At 43.4% G+C, this 23,554-nt stretch overlaps 1 protein-coding gene across 2 annotated transcripts in view; it reads left to right on the top strand.

Moving 5' to 3' along the window:
- The window catches only part of KIF16B (kinesin family member 16B), a 366,353-nt gene that overhangs the window by 257,931 nt on the left and 84,868 nt on the right, over positions 1–23,554 (top strand). For both annotated transcript variants that reach the window (XM_066234515.1, XM_066234517.1), the window contains one exon: positions 7,647–7,769. In XM_066234515.1, coding sequence (XP_066090612.1) covers positions 7,647–7,769 — 123 coding nt within the window. The remainder of the gene's footprint in view (positions 1–7,646; positions 7,770–23,554) is intronic.

The raw sequence follows: 23,554 nt of genomic DNA on the forward strand, positions 1-23,554 counted from the left end.
TTCCATAACCTTCCTTATTGTGAGCTCCACTTTCAGAGTCTGTCTGTTCATGGCACTCATCTGTAGCAAAACAGAACAAGTTTGTTCCACAGTCTGTGTCCTACCACAACCCATTACAGAAGACACTTATCTCTCCCACCTCCTCTGACTTTTCTTCTTTAGCTCCAATACCTTTCAGTCCCTGTGCTGTTTCTTACACAACGATATTTGTATGCCATCGTCCGATCTCTTGTTAAGGATGAACCATTGTGATTTTGTGAAACCTTTATAAGGAATGGATCTGAATAATCCAGTTGACGGAAAGGAAAGAAGTTCATTGTAAATCATTCCTCATGCCTTTTTTTTTTAAATCTGGTTAAAATCTTTTATTGCTGAAGATGGAATGGATTATAGTGATAATAATCCCAAGCACTGTTTATATCTTTATATTGTGGTTTACAATGTACAGTTTTTTCTCATATACTATTATTCCCTGGGAGCCCACAGCGATCCTCTTTGTATGGAGGAATTATCATTGATCTTCGTGTCGTATTTGGGAATTTAACTCAGAAAGGATCACTTAACTGAGAAATGAAACTCAAACCCAGATCTTACTCCAGAATATATATATATATATATGTATGTGTGTGTGCATATATATATACACACACACACACACACACACACACACACACACACACACACACTCTTTCCCCTATACCAAAGTCACCTTCCAGTCATGGTTTTTCTTGACATTAATTTTTTAATGGATTTTTAAAAATAAAGATGATTTACTATGAACAAATATTTGCAAGAGTTGTTGATTCTTTTCTGACTTGTTTTTTTTTCTTGGAATTTTTAGACATTAAAGGTTATTCTTTTTATGAAGTTTTTCCCCCCAAGTTTCTTTGCAATTCCACTGTCTCCTTGTATGGACCTTGTCTTTTTCTTTTTTTCATGCTCTCTGTATTTTTAACTCCTATGAAAGACAAGTCTGGATATAGTCATAGTATGAATATAGTACAGATAATCTTATAGGGTCAATGGTTTCTAGAAGTTTAAGCAGTATGCTCTACAGAAATCTGATTAAGAGAACCCTCCCTCTCCACTTTTATTTCTTTCAGACCTTATACTTCAACACAGTTTAAACCAAAACTAGGCCTTAAAATCAGTGAGTACAAATGTGTGGTGCTTTACATGGTTAATGTAAGACATTGTAGAAATAGAAGGGCGAACACTTGAATTTTCCTCCTAGGGCTTCTAAACTGTTGACAATCGTGTTTGGTAATGAGAGCCACATAGCAGTTTCCCCCATGTTCTCAGCCATTCTAGACCCGTTATGTAGTCTATTATATCATCCATTTAATGATGAGTTATCTGGACGCAATGCCCGTTAAAGGGACTAGTCTTTGGTGACCTAGAGAAAGATGACATTTTTAATAGTTTCATATTGAAACATTCATCAGATACCCAATATTTCCAAACCCTGAAACAATGTTGATCAGCCCAGATTTATATGGATGAAATAATCTATTCTGGTACGAGTTATGGATTAGAAGTGTTAGCCAAGCCTTTTGGATTTACCCAAAGGCCACTAAGATAAGATATTCCACAAACATCTATTAATATATACAACACGGTATATCATTTTTTGAGTAATTTGTCTTTAAAGATATATATATATATATCAGAATTAAAGAAATAGTCTTTATTTAAAAACCCTTATTTCTATTTCCTGATATGAGTATTCTAAATTCACTTTAAAATAAGATAAAGTTATTATTTATTCATTCCAGGCTGCTAAGTTCTCACCTTGACAGAATGGCCAGTGTGTACCTGTAGCATGTGTGGCCAAATGTCTTTGCAAAATCCAATTCAGTTGTTTGTGCTAAGCCTTCAAAATAGCTTGGTATTAGCACAGGGCTCCTTCAAGGCATAGGCAGGCATTCTCTTCTGGAGAGAGATATGAGCATGTTCATAGTTTGTACCTGCTTACACAAGCTACCATCATTTTCTATTTCTTTTCTTTTTTCCTTTTTTTTTTCCTTTTTATTTTTCCGAAGCTGGAAACGGGGAGGCAGTCAGACAGACTCCCGCATGCGCCTGACCGGGATCCACCCAGCATGCCCACCAGGGGGCGATGCTCTGCCCCTCTGGGGCGTTGCTCTGTTGCATCCAGAGCCATTCTAGCGCCTGAGGCAGAAGCCACAGAGCCATCCTCAGCACCTGGGCCATCTTTGCTCCAAATGGAGCCTCGGCTGCGGGAGGGGAAGAGAGAGACAGAGAGGAAGGAGAGGGGGAGGGGTGGAGAAGCAGATGGGCGCTTCTCCTGTGTGCCCTGGCCGGGAATCAAACCTGGGACTCCTGCATGCCAGGCCGACGCTCTACCGCTGAGCCAACCGGCCAGGGCCGTTCTTTTTTTTTTTTTTTTTTTTAATGTGCCTTGACCACGGGCCTTTAGCAGACCTCGAGTAACCCCCTGCTTGAGCCAGTGACATTGGGCTCAAGCTGGTGAGCTTTGTTTGCTCAAACCAGATGAGCCCTCGCTCAAGCTGGCGGCCTCAGGGTCTCGAACCTTGGTCTTCCACATCCCAGTCCGACGCTCTATCCATTGCGCCACCGCCTGGTCAGGCCATTTCCTATTTCTTAAACATAGCTTATGTTTGAGAATGTGACAGATCCTTCCTTACCATCTCTGCCCTAGACCCGGTTTCAAACTGCTAGGGCATAGTAGGTGCTTGATCTATAGTAGCTCTAATTAGAACTATCATGATGGTATGTGTGTTTGAAAAAAGGAGGGATTAGAAATATGTGCTAAGCTAGGGACACAGAAAGAATTAATAATTTTGCTAAATCTGATAGAAGCCTGTATTTTAGAAGCAAGGCTCGGATATTTGGTTCTAGGATATCAGACCGTAGTCCTTAGGTCTGACCTTGGCACAGTCGAAGCATAGCTGAATTCGGCCATCTGGTACATAATTAGAGTGCTTAGGGAGAGATGTGGACGGCTCCCTGGAGAACTGGTCTGTTCCATGCCCTCTATACTGCCGACACTGATCCGAGTGGATATTAAAGCCATTTCCTATTAATTTCCTTAATCTCCCCCTTTTGAAGGAGACAGCCTGAGCAGGAAGAGAAAATTCTAATCTGAATATTTAAAATGTAGCCTGTGTTCTGCCTGCTTCTTTTGTCTGAGGACCCAACTGGAGTGTTTCTCCAAGAACTGAATAATAGAATATTTGTCCACACGGAACGTCGTTTCATTAAAAGCTTCTGAAAAATATATCTTTGTATCATAAAAGATAATATATCTCATGGATAGAAATGTAGAGGAATCCAAGTTACTAATTATGTACTTTTCTTTGACCTTTTGCTTCTAAATAGAACCACTGCATATTCCACTTAAAATTCCATGAGGTATGCTGTGAGCTCCCTGGCCAGACTCGCTCTGAGGCGTGCTTCCCACCGCAGCCTTTCCTGTGTCTTTGCCTCCTTCTGCTGAGTGGCACCAACTTCCTTTCCAAGTCCAGCCGAATCTTTTTTGCTACATGTAGAGAAACTGTGACTGATTCCAAAATAAATAAATTCATAGAAATTTAAAAGTCCCATAAATAATGGGATAAAATATGATACAGCACACTTTCCTTGTCTAGTATAAAACTCAAGATATTCAAGATACAGATCCTTTCAAGTAAAAAATAAATTTAGGAGACATTTATGTTAGTTTCCCTTCCTGCCCAATATAAAGTAGTTTAGGAAAAGGTCAGGAACCATTCACATTGTATCCTGAGACGTCTACATTTCCCAGGAAACTAACTTCAACAAGTCATTTCTAAAGGTACATTGCAGCAGTGATTAGATGTAAACACATACTCATTTGATTTTTCTTCTGTTTATACTTTTGCTCTAATGCCTTCAGATTCTAGCTTTATTTTCAGTTATTCAGTTATGCAGTTTTTCATTTCTCTACACTTAATAATTTACTTTGAAATCAGTTAGGTGGAAGCAAATTGTGGCCACCGATGACAGCAGAAGAGTCGAACAATATTTCTAGTCTCCAACATGCAAGATTATGAAGAGAAATCTTATTCTCAACAAAGGATTTTTGTTGCACTTCACAGTTTGGTCCTGATGGGGGCAGTGTTTCCTGTAGCCCATCTAGAACCCTCTCTTGAGCTACACGTGAAAGTTCTGGTATGTAAGGGGCCATCCTAAGTTTAGGCGAACTACGTAAATATTGTAAGATCTAGTTCCTCCCAGATAACTGGTCTCTACTTTCATACACCCAGTTATCGAAGGCAGGGATTTTTTTCTCCAGTCTATTCAACCACTCAGCCACAAATATGTAGGAAGTTTGTTGTTGTTTTTTTCTTTAAAGGCTGTATGATCCTGACCTTCAAACAACTTTCTATTCATTGGAGATTGATTTTGCACCTATACATTTTTAGAAACAAAGCACTTTCTAGCCTCAAAAAGCCTATACAGTAATCAGACCACCAGTTATGGTATCATCCCACTTCGAAAACGGGCTTATAGAAAGAGAGAAGGTAGCATTTACTAACATTAGAATGTGTTCCATCTAGAGTGGAAAAACCAGATATTTGTTCAAAACATAATATAATTGAATAAAACTAATTGTCTTAGACATTCCAGATACTTTGTAAAAGTTACTTTGTACTCCTCATATCTGGTTCTCTGCATGGCATAGTTGGTACTCAATAAAAAAATACCAAAGTAGGCTGTCTGTCCTAGGGGTGCCTATGAGAAAAAGGCATTTAGGGACACAATTAAGTGTCCATTGCGTAGTTAACAGTGTACCTGGGCCATTTTGGCTGCACTTCCCCTCAGTAAAATTCATGATATTTAGATAGCACTGTGTACTCAACGGGTTTTCTCACTCAGTGGCCCCATCACAACTTTCTAACCCTGCTGTAATGATCGGTTTACTTGCCAGAGCCTGCCGCTAGCCGGAAGTTTCACAGGGAAGGCCACTGCCTTATTCATAGTTGGGTTCCTGCTGTCTGGTTGGGATTTGGTAAATATGCCCCTTTCCACAGTGAAACTGAGGTGCAGAGGGGATGTGAGAATGTTACTCAGAGACCTAGTCTTCCAGCTGGGATCTGATTCTTGGTCTTCTCTCTCTCTCTCTCTCTCTCTCTCTCTCTCTTTCTCTCTCTGAGTCTTTGAAGTCAACACTGCATGTGATTGCTTCAGGGAAGGAGAAACCAGTTGAGTTTCAATACCAGGTGGTTACCCTTGTCAATACTGTCATCCACACCTTTTTGAGAACCTATAAAACATTATTATATACTGTTCCTAGTTGATTTAAGGAAAACTATTCAATTGCCTCTCTTTCTTCTTCCTTCACCTCTTTAGGAAGGAGCTGTATCCATGCTGAGAAGGCTCCTCACCAGGTCAGCCGCAGGGCTGGCCTTTTGGTCTAGTCAGTAGGTAGGATCCAGGTTCCTCCTAAGACAGAGCACGTGGGTCTTTAATTCTCAGCTAGTAATATCCGGTACTAGTTGCTTAAAATCCCTTCGACAGCATTCTGTTCTGCTAAAGTTGTTCCAAATTACAGTGTATCCCCTACCCTCAACCCCCCACACACATGCATGCAGCAAGTTGAGTTCCCAAGTGATCGTGTCAGATTTCAAAAAGAGATTATGTTCCTAACTTGAAAAATGCAGTTATTAAGCATGGCTTAGAAGGTTTGAGAGCTTAGGCAACCAAGCGAGAATTTCATGGGCAAACCATGGCATTTGTAGGTCAGAAACATTTCTTAACATTAAGTGTGTTCTTTGAAAAGAAATCAAACCACTAAATTATGTGTCTGTCTTTTCATTTTTAAATAGAAAAACCTATTTCATGTTTTCAGGAAATGTCTCCACTTAAAGTAATTTGGAAATGTGCAATCAGTGAATTGAAAGGTTTTTGGCAGTGCACATATGAGAAACTCACTTTTTAAGAATTTCCACTATGGTTTTTGTCATCAGCGACAGCTGAATAGGTGCACGGTTGTGACAGCAATAATGCTTCTTGTTTTGGGTGGCCAGCCATGCAGGGAAAAATTAAGATGCTCTAAAGGCTTCAATAATGTCATATTATGCCAAGTTCTTTACATTGTCAGCTAAATGAAGGCAGTAATCTAAGACAAATTATATGCCTCTGTGTCATACAGAAATCAGAGCACCCACTTCCACACACACACACACACACACACAGTGAGGTTGGACCTTGCATGTTACACCTGGCTGAGAATCCAAGGATCTAGGACCCCTTTCTCAATGAGGGGAAGGGAGTATGCTGCCCACTGTCCACTATTTTCTTCTTAGTCATAGTGGGTTCTACTGTGTAATTGTGGAGTTTCCATCTTAAATTCTCCACCGGTTGAAGTGCTCAGCTTATCTGAGATGGAGGAAACTTTTAAGTTTTCACTATGGTAGTATGACGCAGTGGTGACATAGCTGAGCTCCAGGTTAGCCTGAGCTCAAGTGCTGACCCCATCCACCTCTCTCAGGCCACCCGGACTCCTAGTCTCACTCTCATCTGGTGAGTTGGGCTGACACAGGTTAATACCTCATGAGGTATTTTTTTTTTAATTTTTTTTTTTTTACTTATTTACTTTTTTAGATTTTTTTTTTATTTATTCATTTTTATTAGAGAGAGAGGGGAGAGAGAGAGAGGGAGAGATAGAGAGAGAACAGGGGGAGGAGCAGGAAGCATCAACTCCCATATGTGCCTTGACCAGGCAAGCCCAGGGTTTTGAACCGGCGACCTCAGCATTCCAGGTCGACACTTTATCCACTGCGCCACCACAGGTCAGGCCCTCATGAGGTATTTTGAGGATTAAATGCAACAATGCATATAAACTATTACATTCTTGGTCTATAGTAAGTATGTAATAAATGCAACTATAATTATGATTATAATTATTTTATTACTGCTGTTGTTTAAAAAACATACTTTTTTATGTTTTCTAAAGCTCCAGGTAAGTGCAAATGATAAGGATTATTCAGAGATTTCCAGCTGTTCACACTTAAGAAAGCTCATTTTGGAGCTGTATTTTTTCTGTAATGCCTCTTCCTCAACCTCTCTGGCTCCCACTGACCAGACCATAAATACTTGTCCAAGCCAAGCAGATTATTAATCTCATGGAGCCTGAAGGAAACACTTGGGGTTTGTTTACATTGTGATTTAAAGAGCTTTCCACACTGCGCTGGCTTCAGCCTGGAAGTTAAAAAAAGAAGCAAATTTGAATAAAATCTCCAGCTTTTGGAGCATTATGGATGACAATCTGATAGTCTGTAAAGAAGTTACAGGATCAAGACTTTTGAGAAAGGAATCTGGTTTAGGCAGATTTTGTTTTGAAGTCAGGATATGTAATCTGTCCCTTTCTTCACTTGTTCTTGTAAATTGGAAGGAACTTCAAAGCCAGATCACATTTTGAAGTGCTTCTTCCCTAACTTCTGGGAATAGGATATCTAAAGAACTGGTCTTTTGCTATGCAGGAGGCCTGGCATTTTTCTCTGAAAGGCAGTCATCATTTTTCCAAATAAACTGCTGGTGTGATGCTCTTTTGAAGCCCGTTTCCCCTGCCCATGCGAGTGGGGTGTTGCACCTGAGTGATCTCCGTTCTCTTTGTTTCCCATCTGATGTGCCTTTGCTAGCGGATGGTTTCTCGTTCTTTGGGAGCAAATCCAGATGACCTGAAGGACCCAATCAAAATCAGTATTCCACGCTATGTTCTCTGCGGCCAAGGAAAGGATGAGCACTTTGAGTTTGAGGTCAAGGTAAGTGTGTCCCTTCCTCACTCTTCTTGAGGAATGGAGGCTTGGGGCCGTGCAGTGCTGTTCTCTGTCTGTTTTGTGAAAGAAGCTGCTACGTGTGCCTATCTTGTTTTGTGAGATATTGGCCACGCCCTTCTTTAAACCAGTATGTGCACATCCTAATTGTGTAGCATGTGGAAAGACATTGTTCCGTAAAAACTAGTGGCGTTTGGGAAGTCAGGCAGACAGGGAAGTTGCTGTCACTCCCCAGCCCCTAGGCAAGGTGACCAACCAACCACGCAGGTGGCCCAGGATGTTCCAGCATCAGCATGGAGAGCTCCATGCCCTGGGAAGCCCAGTGGTGCCAAGAAAGCCAGGACTATGGTCACACTACCCATGGGCTGGGCTTAATCTTCTTATCTATAAAAATGGAAATAATAATATTTATGTCATAGGGATATCAGTGCATATAAAGTACTGAGGCTAATATCTGGTATGATAGAAACAGTTATAGCTATTGCTATTATTACTAATGCTGTTTTAATTGTTGTTTCTATTATTACTAATTAAGAAGTTGTCCTAATCTGTCGCAGGCATTATTCAACTTACACAGCTTTTCAGGAAGAGGTGTGCCTCCTTTCTTATATCACACTTTCTGAAATAATGACTTCATCTTATTTCTAATTTATTTCTATTGACTCATAACATTTCATTAAGTATTATTGGCCACCATCCCCTCCTCAAAGAATTAACGGTTAATTATACTTCTTTGTTTTCAAGGATAGATGAGGGTATTGACGTAATGACATTCACCAGTCACCAGTATACGGCTGCGTGAAGGTGTTCTCGACGTGGCCTTGCTCAGATACACCCCAGACTGGGAGTCGGATGCTGACTTCTTTAGGCTTTGACTCTGCTGCAGTTTGCTGAGTGACCCTAAGTGTTTCACCCTCACTGAGCCTCAGTTTCCTCATGAGTAAAGGAGGAAATTGGATGTTACCTGCGGTTTCCAAATTTCTGCCTAGCTGAGCCCTTTGCGGAGCTGCTGTTGGGGGAGGCGGAAAGGGGGAAGGGGAGCCTGAAGCCAGCCCTCCCCACGTTCCTGCTCCAGTACACCTCCGCAGCCCCCGGACTCCAGGTGACTCCTCCCTTTGGACACACATGTTCTTTCAGGCTTCCTGGAGAACGAGAGCATATTTGTCCCTGACCTAGGACTTCCCCCTGCACCTGACATCATGCCTCACTGCTGCTCAGTTCTTTCCCAGCCATTTGAAAATGTCTGTGTATATGTGTATAGTGTGTGTAGTGTTCCTGTTGTACACACATGTTGTCTGTACATACATAAAAGTAATTTCCTAAGGTACATTTGTATTCTATCTGTAATTTAAAGTAAGACAGTAGAGACCAGCTTTTACCAGCTCAGAATTTGAATTCTCCAAAGCAGAACTCACAGCACAGGAGCACATGCACTGATTGGTGCATAGATTTATTTTATCGTAACATATCAATATGTTAATAAAATATAACTTAAATCAATTTTGTGCATAAAACTTAAGACATGGGATAGTGAAGATAATTTTTTTAAACTGTGTGGATTTAGTATGATCTCATTTATATGTGGAATCTGAAAAACAGTCACAGCCCAAGCTCATAGATACAGAGAGCAGTGTGGTGGCTACTGGAAGGGACAGGGGTTGGGGAGGGGACAGGAGAAATGGGTGGAGTCAGAAGGCCCCAGTGAGTCCTGGGGTTGTAATGCATGGCATGGTGACTATAGTTAAGAGTTCGGTATTTCATATTTGAAAGTTGTTAAAGAGAGTAAAAATTTTTGTAACTGTGTGTGGTGCCAGACGTTAACCAGACTTATTATGGTCATCGTTTTGCAATGTATATAAATATTTAATCATTATGGTGTGTACCTGAAAACAATACAATGATGTATGTCAATTACATCTAAAATAGAAAATAAAAGAAAAACTAAGTTGACTTAAATAAAAATTGCTAGCAAATAATAGTCCACTGCATATGCAAATCTGGCCAGAATTGTGAAGATGATACTATAAAGGCAACTTAAATAAACCAAATACAAAAAAAAAAAAATCATATGAGGCCTTTCAGAATTTAGGCTTCCACTTCAAAGTATAGCAAGTCCAAATATGTGGAGTTTTGCTTTTTTCGAACTTACTTGTCTGAGAACAGGTCATTGTTCTGAGTCCTGTCTGAGCTTATCCTTGGTGCTGCAGTCCTCAGCACCAGGAATGGCCTTTACCGGGGGAGCTCCCGCTTCCCCCATGCGGCCAGGGCTGCCTGATGCATCCCCAGGTGTGCTGAGGGCCTCACATTCTCTGGGGATTGCCAGTCACAAGTGTCAGGGCCCAAAGCTGGAAACAACATGGCATGAAGGTACTGTTCCCCACTGAACAAAAAAACAGACGTGGGCATGCTCCAGCAAGAGCCTAGCTGTTGGCGTAGTGCTGGCTGCACGGATGTCCTGTCCGGTCTCCTCTCGGTGACCTTGACAAGTCACGCGTTTACTTTGTACAGTGGTGGAAAGGAAGCCCGCTGGCTGGGCTAGGCTGGGCTGAAGAGCACATGAGCTGAGGTACGGAAAGTGCTTAGAACAGTGCCGGCCACATCCTAAGTGCTGGGTGAGTGTTTGTTGTTAAAAATAAATGAATTAAACAAAAAAACATTTTACCCTTGGAATCTCCTTAATGACTTTCAGGGTTCAATCGTGTCTTTAGGAGGGTTTGTATTCTGTGTGTTTCTATTTTGTTATTCCACCTCAACATTTGGACCTTTAAAGTTAAGTATGCCAACCATTTCCGTCCATCGTGTGACTCTTCCGTGCAGAGGCACATGTTTTCTAGAACAAATAGTCACATGAGGAAATAGTTTGGCAGCTCCTAAGTTCTTCTGTTGCTGAGCCAGGGGCTGGAAGAAGGCTAAGGTAAAAAGTATTAGCTCCAGATCTTCTCACAAGGAAAATCTGCTGTTAATGTATACAGATATGTTATTGCACTTTATACTTTAGAAAACTCTTTGCTGAATCACCTTTAAAAAAATCTAATTTTGTTTTCCCTTCTTTCTTTGTGATGCTCTTAATGGTCTTCTGAGGTCCCGAAGGCACTTGGCAAGGCATCGTGCCCTCTGTGACCAGCAGGGTGGGGTCGTGGCACACTGTCGCCTGTGCAACTTGGTGGTGGTTTCTGCAGTTTATCTCAGGGGCTGAGCTGACTTATGGACACATAGGGCACACTGGGCACGCGTCAGCACAGGCTTCGATGGCAGCCCCAGAGCGCCTGGGAGAGACAGCATGTGGAGGTGTGGCTGCCTGGGAATTCACCTTCTTTCAGCATCTCCCAAACCCTTCCGGTTCCCGCTGACCCTGCCTTTTTCTGCACTCCCTTACTTAGAATTGTTAGTTATCTAAAGCATTTCTTCTTCCTGGCCATTTTCATTTTAACCCTCAGTCCAGTGGTTTCATTGGTCTGTTCATTGAGGAATGAAGTCGTGGTGAGCCTTGTTACAGAATGTTAAAGGGGCGTTCATGGTAGGGATCAGGGAGTGAGATTTGAGGGGAGAAAGTGAGACAACAGTGGTTCTTTGATGCTTACCTTCTGATCCCTGATGGGTCCTGGAGAGGTTTCCATCACTGGCCTTTAAAATGAGAAAGACAGAGCTTTTCATTAAACTAGATGATATTGGACTCAAAAGGACCATCTTATATATTTACTTTGGGGAGTAAAAACAGCTTTCATAAAATAACTGAAAATAGCTAGACATATAGGTTTTTGGTCACATTTTATTCCCCCTGTCAACTCTATTGAGGCATAATTTACATACAGTGAAATGCACACATTTTAAGTGTAGTTTGATGAGTTCTGACATACGTATACACCCATGTAAGCAATTAAGATTGAAAACTTCTCAGTCTTTCCAGAAAGTTTCTTGTGCCCCTTTCCAGTCAGTGCTCACACCCCGCCTCCAGGCGAGCACCAGGCTACTCCCTGTAGGGACACATTAGTGTATCTGTTCTCACGTGTCGCGTGAATGGGACCAGGCAGTGTGTTCTCTTGTGTGTCTGACTGCTTCCATTTCACAGGGTCTTTTGAAGAGTCGGCTATGCAGTACAATAGTAGTTTGCGTCTTTTTATCTCTGAATCACATCCCATTGTGTAGATGGATCACAATTTGTAGATTGGTGTTTGTTTTAATGTCCTTAAGTGACAATACAAATGTCCTCTCCATGTTGCACCCTCCCCTCTTTATTTTACTGATCCTTGAAGAACACATGCCTGGGAAGCCCTGGGCAGGACATCAGTTCCCATTGTCCCTGTGGTGACACCTGCCAAAGATCCGAACACACCTTCCTTGGACTGTGTCCAGGGTTACTTGAAGAGATGTGTGTCCTGCCAGCCAGTGTCAGAGAAGGCAGGGAAGCAGGGTCTGCTAGTTTGGCTACTCTGTGAGAAGAGCACGTTCTGTGCTGATATCATTGAATGTCACCTGCTGGTGAGCAGAGTGCACCTGTACACCGTGTGCCTGCTGTAAGTGGCAGGTTATACCATTCACTGGGCGACAACAGTCATTTTAAAACTCCTGCTTCGGAGGCTTTTCCATTTTTTTTAAATTTCTATTTATTTTTTTAGTGAGAGGGTGGGAGGCAGAGAGACAGACTCCTGCATGTATCCCGACCAGGATCCACCTGGCAACCCCCATCTGGGGCCAGTGCTTGAATCAAATGAGTCATCCTAAGCACCTGAGGCTGACACACTTGGACCAACTGAGTTATTCTCAGCAGCCAGGGTCAATGCTCAAACCAATCAAGCCACTGGCTCCAGAAGAGTAAGCAGGTGAGAAGGGGAAGACGGAGAGGGAGAAACAGATGGCCACCTCTCCTTTGTGCCCTGACCGGGTTCGAACCTGGGATGTCCATATGGTGGGCTAATGCTCTATCCACTGAGCAAACTGGCCACGGCCTCAGATGCTTTTCAGTGATTGCTCCGTGATATCAGTTGCACTGCCTTACACTGTCCATGTTCAGTTACCTAGGACCAGAGTAGGTAGAATTTAATCTTTATATTACATTTCAGCATGGTACAAAACACTAGCCTCAGAACTCTGTGATTAAAGCTAATAGAGGCTGTCATACTCTTGTTATAGAAATAAGCAGTTTCCAGTGTTGCTTTAAATGCCCTGTCTTTTAAGTTACATAGTAACATGGTAATATAAAGAAATAAGCCAACACTGGGGCATTTTTTAAATGTTTTGTTTCCTGAGAGTTCTTATTCCTGTAAAAACCGAAAGTCGTCTTTCCAGATTGTCTTCCCGTTCCCTTCCTAGAGAGGTACCATCTGCTGTGGTGTCCCCATTCTCCATCCTGTCACCTGGCTTACTCCCTTCACAGCAGATGTCCCAGCCACAGTCACGCTGGGTGTTTGCAGTCGTTGTCATGTTCATGGCTTGTCTTCTCCGCAGATGCACACTCTGTGGGCCCCATCAGTCTGTGCGGTGCTGAGTCCCCAGTCCTCACCGGGGCCTGACAGGTAATGGCCACCAGTAGAGATCACTCAGTAACAGGACCCACACAAACCCTGCCACTAGGTGTTCTCAGTGGACGTGGTCTGTTTAGAGCTGCAGGGATTTCATGGCCACGTGTCCTCTGTAAGCAGCCCCCATGCCACCCCTCTCCAGCACGGTCTTTCATGCTGTTGGTGCTGGTGGGTTCAGTCATCGGCTAGTCACCCTGCTCCTTGTCTTCCTCAGGATGTGGCTGGCTCTCTAGTCGTCTGGTGCAAGTCCAAGACCACTGATCTGATGCCTCCTACCTCCCTGCCTCCCGCCCGCCTTCTCTACTCTGCCCTCCAGTATACCAGTGTGCAGGTACACACACCAGCTCGTGTGCACCATCCTGGCTCAGGCAGCCTCCAGTAAACCAGCATGCATGTACACACATGCACACATGTATACACGCACACACATCAGCTCACTTGCACCATCCTGGCTCGGGCAGTTTTCAGTATACCAGTGTGCATGTACACACTGTTCTGGCTCGGGCCGTCTCCAGCACCTACAGGGTCGCTTAGTTTTGTTCTGGTTTGTTGGCAGAGAGGGGCAGACCTCTGCCCACTGTCCACCCTCTGGATGTTATCCTGAGCTCCTGGGCTCTGTCCAGTCCTTGCTCATGGAGTACATGTTACAATGTCCTCTCCTTTAAGGAGCCTCTGGCACCCCGCCCTGCCCCTCACGCATTCAGTACAGCCCTGCCTTTCCTCCCCTGGTCGCGGGAAGTCAGCTCTTTGTCCAGAGTCACTTTGGCTTACTTGCTGCCCAGGGCAACACCCTACCTCAAATACAGTGTCCAAAACAGAACCTGTCCTCATTTTAACCATCTGATTTTGTTGAAGGTACCATAGTAACAGTCCGCTCCTCTTGCCCCAAAATGCCACCTCATGTTGCTGTAACTACTGGCCAGTGGCCTGAGGAGAAGCAGAGAAAACAGGGTGACGAATGGCCACAGAGTATAACCTAAGGGCATTTCCCAACACACATTTGCAGGTTGCCCACAAGTCACCCTGAGTACTGAGGTCGTGGGGTCGTTTCCCTTTCAGTGACGTGAGTCTAGATGTGCTGAGCCCTCCCTTGTAGTTTCAGTCATGGAGCCCCTAGTGCTGGGGACTGAGCCCTCAGATCTGCTGGGTCCTCCCTAAACAGGGAGCCCCAGAAGGTGAGATGCTGTAAATTGCAAAACTTCACATTTTGGTGTCTTGCTTTTATACTCGAAGGACCACATGGCAGGGACAGTGGTACCCGGACGGTGGCACTTCTTAACTTAAGGCAGTGGGAGCGAACTGGTGGTGGATGGTATTTATCACTTATCCTAAACAGGTGTTTACAATTTTGAATAAGTTGTCAACATTTAAAATTTGGGGGATCTGATATGTACATCAAGAGTTCCCAAGTCTTTGTAAAATGTCAGAACACATGGGCGCCCCAGGCCGACACTCCCTCAGGCAGCGCTGGCTGGAGCTGGGCACCCCAGGCCGACACTCCCTCAGGCAGCGCTGGGCACCCCAGGCTGACACTCCCTCAGGCAGCGCTGGGCACCCCAGGCTGACACTCCCTCAGGCAGCGCTGGGCACCCCAGGCCGACACTCCCTCAGGCAGCGCTGGCCGGAGCCGGGCTATGGCTCCTTCAGTGCAGGCCCTGCCTCTGCGTGCCGCACACCTCGGAGCCCTCTGTCCTGGAGGAGGGCACCTGCTAGAGGAGTAGCCTCCAGGTTCACACAGAGTCCAGAAACACCATACAGAAGTGCTCACAGACCAAATGAAGTCTCTGGCCATGTAGTTTATTAAGTCAGTTTAAACACACGCAGAGAAGCCAGGAGGTTGGGGGCAGGGGGCAGAGCGCACTCCCTGATGCCGGGGACACACCATGTTCACCTGTCCTCTCTGCCGCCTCGGCCTTTCCCCCTGTGCTTACCAGGACAGAGATCTGAACGAGGAGCCTTGGTGGACCCAGGGTGCCCGGAGCTATGCACGCTTGCTCCATGGGAGCACAGCTGGCAGCTGGCCTGCAGGTCAGGTCTGGTTCTCACATGCATTTCTGGGGTAGAGCATATGTGGGTCCAGGGTAGGACCAAGCCAGCTCTCACCAAGAGTCGTCAACTCAGAGTTTACATAACGTTGGCCCAGAGTGGGCATGATCATGACTTAACACTTTCTCTAAGTAGTATTCTTGTCTCTTCCGTCATATTTACTTCTATGTCTGAATGTCTTATAGGTTATAGGCCTGTATTTAGCACATCTTATGACTTCTGTTCTGTCTCACAAGCTGCTCGCCTGCTCATTCTCTATTCTGACACATTCTGTGAGATTTGCCTGTATTGCACAAGCTTCCAGCTTCCTTGCTGGCTGTGCTTTGCCGTGCCCATAAGCCTCTTCATCCTCTGTAGCAGGATTGGATGTGCTCAAGTAATACGTGGACACCCACCCGCTCAGCCCCCTGTTGTCTTACAGTTTCCTTCCTGACTGAGCCCTGGGGGCAGGGGTTTGCAGCATCTTCTCAAGGGAGGACACTCATGTCGATCAAACACCTTCTTCATCCTTTTAGGACATGGAAAATGTAGCAAAAAGGGGTTTTACTTGCATTTAATGATTTAGGAAATTATGAGTGACTTGTCAAAGGCCACAGCTCGTAAGTTGATCCAGGTTCCAAATGTCCATGTCAAATCTAAGTTTCCCAAACCATACTCGTTCCTTACTTACTCATTTTAATGCACCTTCTAAATATCACTGATTTCTGCTCTTTTTAGAAGTTTAGGCCATATTTTAGTTTAGTCCTAGAGAGCCAGTGCTACCCTGTGGTAATACCTGTTCTCAAAATGTGTTATTTTTGTACGTGTTTTAACTTATCTTAAATTCTGGTCAAGTGACAGGCACTTTGTAAATCAGGGTTATTGCTGAGGCTTTGACAAACCTGGAGAATTGAATGGTGGATAGACCTGCCAAGAAGCATGAGGAGAAAATGCCCTGAAAATTTGCAGTTTGGGAGTTAAAGCAATCACATTTACACTCAGAGAAATTTCTCTTTATTTGACAGAACAGAAATGAGAGCCATTCCAGTCTATTACATAAACTAGGCACTTAGAAATACTCCCAACTTGATGTAATATAAATGTTCTAAAGGATTTGTGTGTTGGCATCTGAATCTGTTTATTAGTAACTGGGTAGAGTATCTCCCAGTGTGCGTTTTCACACAGCTGAGACAAATGGAGTCTTGTGTATGTCATGGTCCATCTAGATTCAAGTATCAGTGTGTGTAATATTTTTAAACATAAGTAACAAGTGAAAGAAATAACACTGGGACTTGAGGAATCATATTTCATCTTTAGGTGTTTTTTTTTAAGCACCCTTCCAATCTCGTGGAGAACTTTGTGTTTCACTGAAAAGGTTAAAGGAAAACATTCCTTTTCCCTGATTTCACACAAAGCAGCTGATCTTTTTATATTCCTTTTCTTGGGCAGTGTGTTTATCTTCACAAAGTAATTGCTACACGGTTGAGAAGTGAGGAAGGAAAGATATTGAGTCAGAAGCACAGAATAAGAGCAGTCACTACCTCGCAGGCATACCTTCAATTTCCATTTCAATATACTAACATTTTATTTCCTTAATTTCAGAGTTTCGGGACTTTTATGTCTCTTCCTAGAATAAATTTCACAAAATAGATTAAACTGCTCCATTTGCAGGTGTGGCCCATGGATCCCTAGCCTTTCTCTAGAGCAGGAGTCAGGAACCTTTTTGGCTGAGAGAGCCATGAACGCCACATATTTTAAAATGTAATTCCATGGGAACCATACAATATGTTTAACACTAAATACAAGTAAATGTGTGCATTTTATGTAAGACCAACACTTTTAAAGTACAATAAGTCTCTGAATTCTTTTTAATAACGTTGTTATGCTGTTGTGAATAACCAGTAGTGAATAAAGTACTTCTTGCCATTAATGCGACTTCTGGTGCTGTATGGTTTTGCTGATGGCTTTGTAGTCTGGTTGATACGTGGTGAGGTTAACCTTCATGCAGGCGTTGAGACTTCCATCCATTAAACGTGATCATAGGTTGGTCTTAACGTTCTTTAGATGTGAGAAAGACTGCTCACATGCATACGTAGAGCCAAACATTGTCAGTACAGCAATACTCACACACTGCAGTGTGGGGTATTTGACGGGAAGTGCGTTCCAAGTTTTGACAATCAGCTGGTCTGCGGGTTGAAGTTTTTCATTTCTCCCCACTTGTGTTTGCTTGCCAACTTTGCTTGCTGTTGTTCAAGTCTTTCCAAATCTTCATTCAGTGACTTAAACTTATTCACCCACATGTCTGAGGCCTTCAGGTCAGCAGCTTGTAGCTCAAAATATCTGATGGAGACACCGGGGATGTAACTCAGGTCGGTGCTGTCCACTGCACACTCGTGTGGATGGGTGATAAACTTAAAAAGACGAGTGCACTCCCAAAATTCTCCAAAGCTTGCACTTTGAATGACTGCAGGAGATTAGATGTGAAGTCCACTAGCTGCTGGAGATCAAGATGTTGAACAGGGTCACTTGCTGTGCATGCATCTTTAAACTCTCCCCGTTTTTCAAAGTGTAGTAAACGACCTGTTTCAGTGTCCATGATGAAGAGTTCCAGCTTGTTTGCAAATGCAAACACTGCTTGATGAAGGGATAAGACTGTTTTTCCAACACCTTGCATTTTCACATTGAGCTGGTTCAGATGTCCAGTCATGTCCACGAGATAGTAGAACTTCAGGAGCCACTCAGTGTTAGCTAACTCAGGATGCTCGACGTTTTTCTTTTTTTTTTTTTTTGTATTTTTCTGAAGCTGGAAACGGGGAGAGACAGTCAGACAGACTCCCGCATGTGCCCAACCGGGATTCTCCCGGCACGCCCACCAGGGGCGATGCTCTGCCCACCAGGGGGCGATGCTCTGCTCCTCTGGGGTGTTGCTCTGCTGCGACCAGAGCCACTCTAGCGCCTGGGGCAGAGGCCAAGGAGCCATCCCCAGTGCCCGGGCCATCTCTGCTCCAGTGGAGCCTTGGCTGCGGGAGGGGAAGAGAGAGACAGAGAGGAAGGAGGGGGTGGGGGTGGAGAAGCAAATGGGCGCTTCTCCTATGTGCCCTGGCCGGGAATCGAACCCAGGTCCCCCGCACGCCAGGCCGACGCTCTACCGCTGAGCCAACCGGCCAGGGCCTCGATGTTTTTCATTTCAAAAAAAGTCCGAATTTCGCTCAGACAAGCTGCAAAACAGCTGAGCACCTTCCCTCTTGACAACCAATGCACATTGCTGTGCAGAAGCAGACCAGGATAATTATTCCCAACTTCATCCAGCAGTGTTTTAAACTGGCGATGATTTAAAGCTTGGGCAACAATAAAGTTGACCACCGGAATGACCAGTGACATCACCTCACCAAGCTGCTTGCCACATATCTGAGCACAAAGCACTTCCTGATGTAGGATGCAGAGAAAACTTAGGATGGGTCTCTTCATGTTCACGAAGAAGCGCTACAAATCCTCTGTTTTTCCCCACCATGCATGGAGCACCATCAGTACACACTGAAGTAAGTTGATCCATCGGTAGATTTTTTTCTTTAGTGAACTCAGTGAAAGACTCGAATAAATCCTCCCCTCTTGTTGTCTCTTTCATAGGCAAAATAGCAAGACTTTCCTCACATAGTATGTTGCCCACAGCATACCTTGCAATCACGCTGAACTGGGATAAATGGCTTAAGTCTGTTGACTCATCCAAAATGGGAGAAAAGAATGGTGCTGCATTTATGTCCTTCACTTGTGTTGCCTCAATTTGATTTGCCATCATGATGGTACGATCATGAACAGTTCTTGCTGACAGAGGCATGTCTTTTATTCGTTTGATTATCTTGTCTTTATCTGAAAAGCTGTCAAAAAGTTCATTGGCAACATCAAGCATGAATGTTTTGGCATACTCCCCATCTGTGAATGGCTTTCCATTTCTCACAATTGCTAAAGCACCAGCAAAGCTAGCTGAATTCCAGTCACCTTGTTGGGTCTAAACATGGAGTTGCTGCTGACTAGCTTGCACTCTGTACAGAAGCTCTTGACATGCTTTCTTTCTGCTGTCCCCCTCTGGGTATTTCGATGTAAATGTAGTAAGGCGTGTGTCAAAGTGCCACTTTATATTTGACCGTTTCATTGATGCAATTTTATCTTGCATATTAGACACACTGCAAACCTGCTCTCTCCACAAAGGCAAATTCCTCTGTCCATTCCTGCTGAAAAGTACGATACTCCTCATCTTTTTTTCTTTTAACCATCTTCTTCATCAAAAGGGTTTCTGCAGTTAGCTAGCTGACTACTTGATTAAAAGGAGGGAAGTTTACTTCCTGACCTCACAACGACTCATGTACGTTACGCATTATCCAATAAAAATTTGGTGTTGTCCCAGAGGACAGCTGTGATTTGCTCCAGCCACCCGCAACTATGAACATGAGTGGTAGGAAATCAATGGATTGTAATACATGAGAATGTTTTATATTTTTAACATTATTATATTTTTTATTAAAGATTTGTCTATGAGCCAGATGCAGCCATCAAAAGAGCCACATCTGGCTCACGAGCCATAGGTTCCTAACCCCTGCCCTAGAGCGTGGCTACAGTGCCAGGGTTACCATTTATCCAGTGCCTGAACACTTTGCTTATTGCTTCACATTCTTTTAGTTCATCTCCAGGTTAGGCATTATGAGGCCATTTTACAGATGAAAAAATGAGGCCTGGAGAATTTGTATAATTTAGCCATGACTTATTCATGAATGGACTAAAGTCGGGGTCCAGGCCTGTCTTAATCCAGAGGTTTTTTTCTTATTTCATTCTGCTCAGTGGCGATAGAAACTGCATTCCATGCTGTGCCTCTGAACATTTGGATAATTTAAAGGAAAATTGCTTATGCTGTCATTCTCATAATTTCCCACAATTTCAAAGTAGAAGAATTCTCCCAGTTCCTTACCTGCTTCATGGAAGCATCAGGGGAAGGAACAAGTACTTATTAATGATGATCTTGGATTTGAAAGACATCTATTTATCAGACTGTTAGGGTCTATGTATATCTTTCAGATTTGCCTTCAAACTACTAGAAAAGTAAATGGTGTCCCTGTTTAGACGGTGCTGAAGTGTTAGCAGGAAGAAGCCGTCACCTAGTTAGGGTAGAGGCTGAGGTTTGTCAGCTTGGAGGGAAGCCGTGTTCCGCAATGCATCGCTTCATTGTTTTGTAGCATGTGGGGTGGCTCGGTGTCAAGAGCTAGGCCCCTTTCTTCCCAGCATGCCAGGCCTAGACTAGGCTCAGCCCGAAAGCTGAAGGCACATTCTGGCTTATCAATAATACCTGTATCCAGATGTAGGTCTGGGCAGTTTCTTGGATAATGAAGCTGGATAATCTTCCATCTACATGGGCCTCCTGCTTTCAGGAATCTTCATTCTTCAAAATCCATGCACATCCCATCCATGATACTAGCAGACAGGGAGGTCTAGAGTCCTCTCTCCTTGGCAGGGCCCTGGCTTTAGGACCGTGTTTCTCCTGAGGGGATCCAGCTTCTCCCCTCAGGTGCCACTGACACGGAATTTGTGGAGTTGGTGGAGCTGTTGGCTCACGGAGCCCACTGCAGTGGTGGGGTGTCCACTCGGTTCAGGAGCTCCTCATGCTGTTTATGGATGTGAATCAAGTGGCAGCTCTTCCCTTGGGTGGATGAATTGTGCCCCCTGTATGGTCACTGACACAGTCTCTTCTCTTAGTGTCCAGTTGACTACAGACCTCAGTCCTCTTTGTCCCTAAAAGAAAGGTATGTAAACTTTCCTGAAGTTTCCCTAGAGAACCCGGAAAAGGAGGTTCCTGGCACACCTCAGAGGAAATAACAGAATATCCCATTAGGCAGTTACGATTATGCTCTCCCCAAAGCACCAGCATTCCCCTCCTCCTTCCTGGATATTCTGGGGGAGCCCCAAATGCTGCCCCTCAGCTCCAGCTGCTGTCCTCGGCTTTTATACTCAAGTTCAGTACCCAGAGGGCCATGATGCTCAGTATTTACCCCCAAAAATAGAAACATTAATTCAGAAAGATATTTGCACCTTTGTTTATTACAGCATTATTTACAATAGCTAAGATTTGGAAGCAGTCCTGGTGTCCACTGAGAGACGAATGAATAAAGAAGATGTGATATATATAATCAGTGGAATATTACTCAGCTCTAAAAAGAACAGAATCTTGCCATTTGTGACAACATGGATGGACTTAAAGAGTATTTTGCTAAGTGAAATAAGTCAGAGAAAGGCAAATGCCATATGATTTTACTTGTATATGGAATCTTAAAAAGAAAAAAACAAACAGAACAAATAGACTGAATACAAAAAACAGACTGATTGTTGCCGGAGGAGGGGGTTGGGAGGTGGACAAAAAAGGTGAAGGGGATGAAGAGGTACAAGCTTCCAGTTATAAATCATAGGAATGTAATGTCCAGCATAGGGTATATAGTTAGTAATATTGTAATGACATTGTACAATGACAGTTACTAGACTTAGCATGGTGATCACTTCTTGAGGCATATAAATGTTGAATCTCTTTGAAACTAACATATTGTAATTCAATTTGCAGAACCAAAGAAACTAAGGACCATGACACTTAGTTACAGAAGGCTCTTAAGTGAAAGGACCCGCTCTCTAAAGGCACCTCGGTTTGTGTGTTTGTGCCGTGTGTTTAGGAGTCACAGCCTGCACTTGGGTTAGCCCTGTATCATCTAACACAGCATTTCTTCTGAATCAGCAACCCCTCTCTCTAAAAGGAACTAGATAAATGACATTTTTTCTTTCTTTAACATTTAATTACCCTTTCCTCTAAGGCCTATATTTAAAAAACTTTAAACAGTTACTGGTAAGTCAGGAAAGGACTAAAATGCACGTCACTCTACTGACCACATAAAAGATAGAAGTGAATTGGAAAATTAAATAGAAGAAAAATACTTATTAAAAAGAAACATTAGGCCCCACTGTCTCCATGATTTATTTACTATTTAACAAATATTTATTTGGTACATATATATTATATATATACTATATAATTATTATAATTAACATATATATTTATATTATTTATAATATATAAATATATAATATATATAAAATGTTAATATACCAAAATTTAGTATATTTATATATTATATATAAAATATATATTATTATATATATTAATATATATGTGTAATATATAATATATATACCTATAATATATATCATATATAAAGGCTATAATAGAAATATCAATATACTGGTAAACAGAAAAGATGAATAAGCAGTTCATGTACTCAAGAGTCCACTAAGTAGGGGAAGAGGAACTTAGAGAAAAAGGGGTCCCAAAGGGACGGTTAAGAAGACTTAAGACCTCTGTCTGGGGAAGATAGGTGGGTCTCAGTGAGTGGAGATTCCAAGATGGGAGAGGGAGGGCGCTCCAGGCAGGAGGAGCACCAGGACCAAGGCCCACGGGCTGACAGGTGCAGATGACATGTAGGTGACAGGAAGCAGTAGGTCTGGGGCCAGCCTAGGGGAGGATTCTCCTTTCAGGTAGAAGGGAATAAAGAAGATGAAGAGGTTTTGAAGGAAGGAGGAGAGGAATGTTTGGAGAGCATCATTTTAAGATAGGCTGGAAGGGTGTTCAGGGTTAGGTTTTGCACCACCCTAGTCAATTCAGTAAAACAAGCGCATTGTCCATTAGGATAGAAAATTGAGAACATTTTGAAATACTTATCATAGAGAATGTAGTTTAGAGGGATTTCCAAGTGAGAGTGACCCTGCTGAGTTAAAATTACATAAAATGCATGTAAATGCAGTCTGCCTTTCCAGGTAGGGTGAAGGGTTATTATTCAGGGGGCTGTGGCAGGAAAGAAAGCTGACCCCACAGGCTTCCTGGCTGTGGGGTTGTTGTAATGGGGACCTATCAGAGGGTCTGGGCAGCTGGGGATTTTGAGGTACTGACCTCCCAGTGGCAGGAAGGCTGACCTGACATCCAGCCTGGGTCCATAGGTGAGTGACCAGGAGAGAAGAGGTGAGCTAGGAGACCAGGAGGCTTTAAGGGCAGTCACAGCAGATTCAGCACACATCGGGTGAGCACGCCTGTTAGAAATCCAAAGTCACAAGCGTTGTTGTTGAAAGATTTGGCGATCGTAGACATTGACCAAAGCTGGGGGTAATTCAGTGTCAGTGTGTTATAGCTATGGGATGTCCTTGTGATTG

The sequence above is a fragment of the Saccopteryx bilineata genome, chromosome 6 (assembly GCF_036850765.1).
Source record: "Saccopteryx bilineata isolate mSacBil1 chromosome 6, mSacBil1_pri_phased_curated, whole genome shotgun sequence".
In the NCBI taxonomy this organism is placed as follows: Eukaryota; Metazoa; Chordata; class Mammalia; order Chiroptera; family Emballonuridae; genus Saccopteryx; species Saccopteryx bilineata.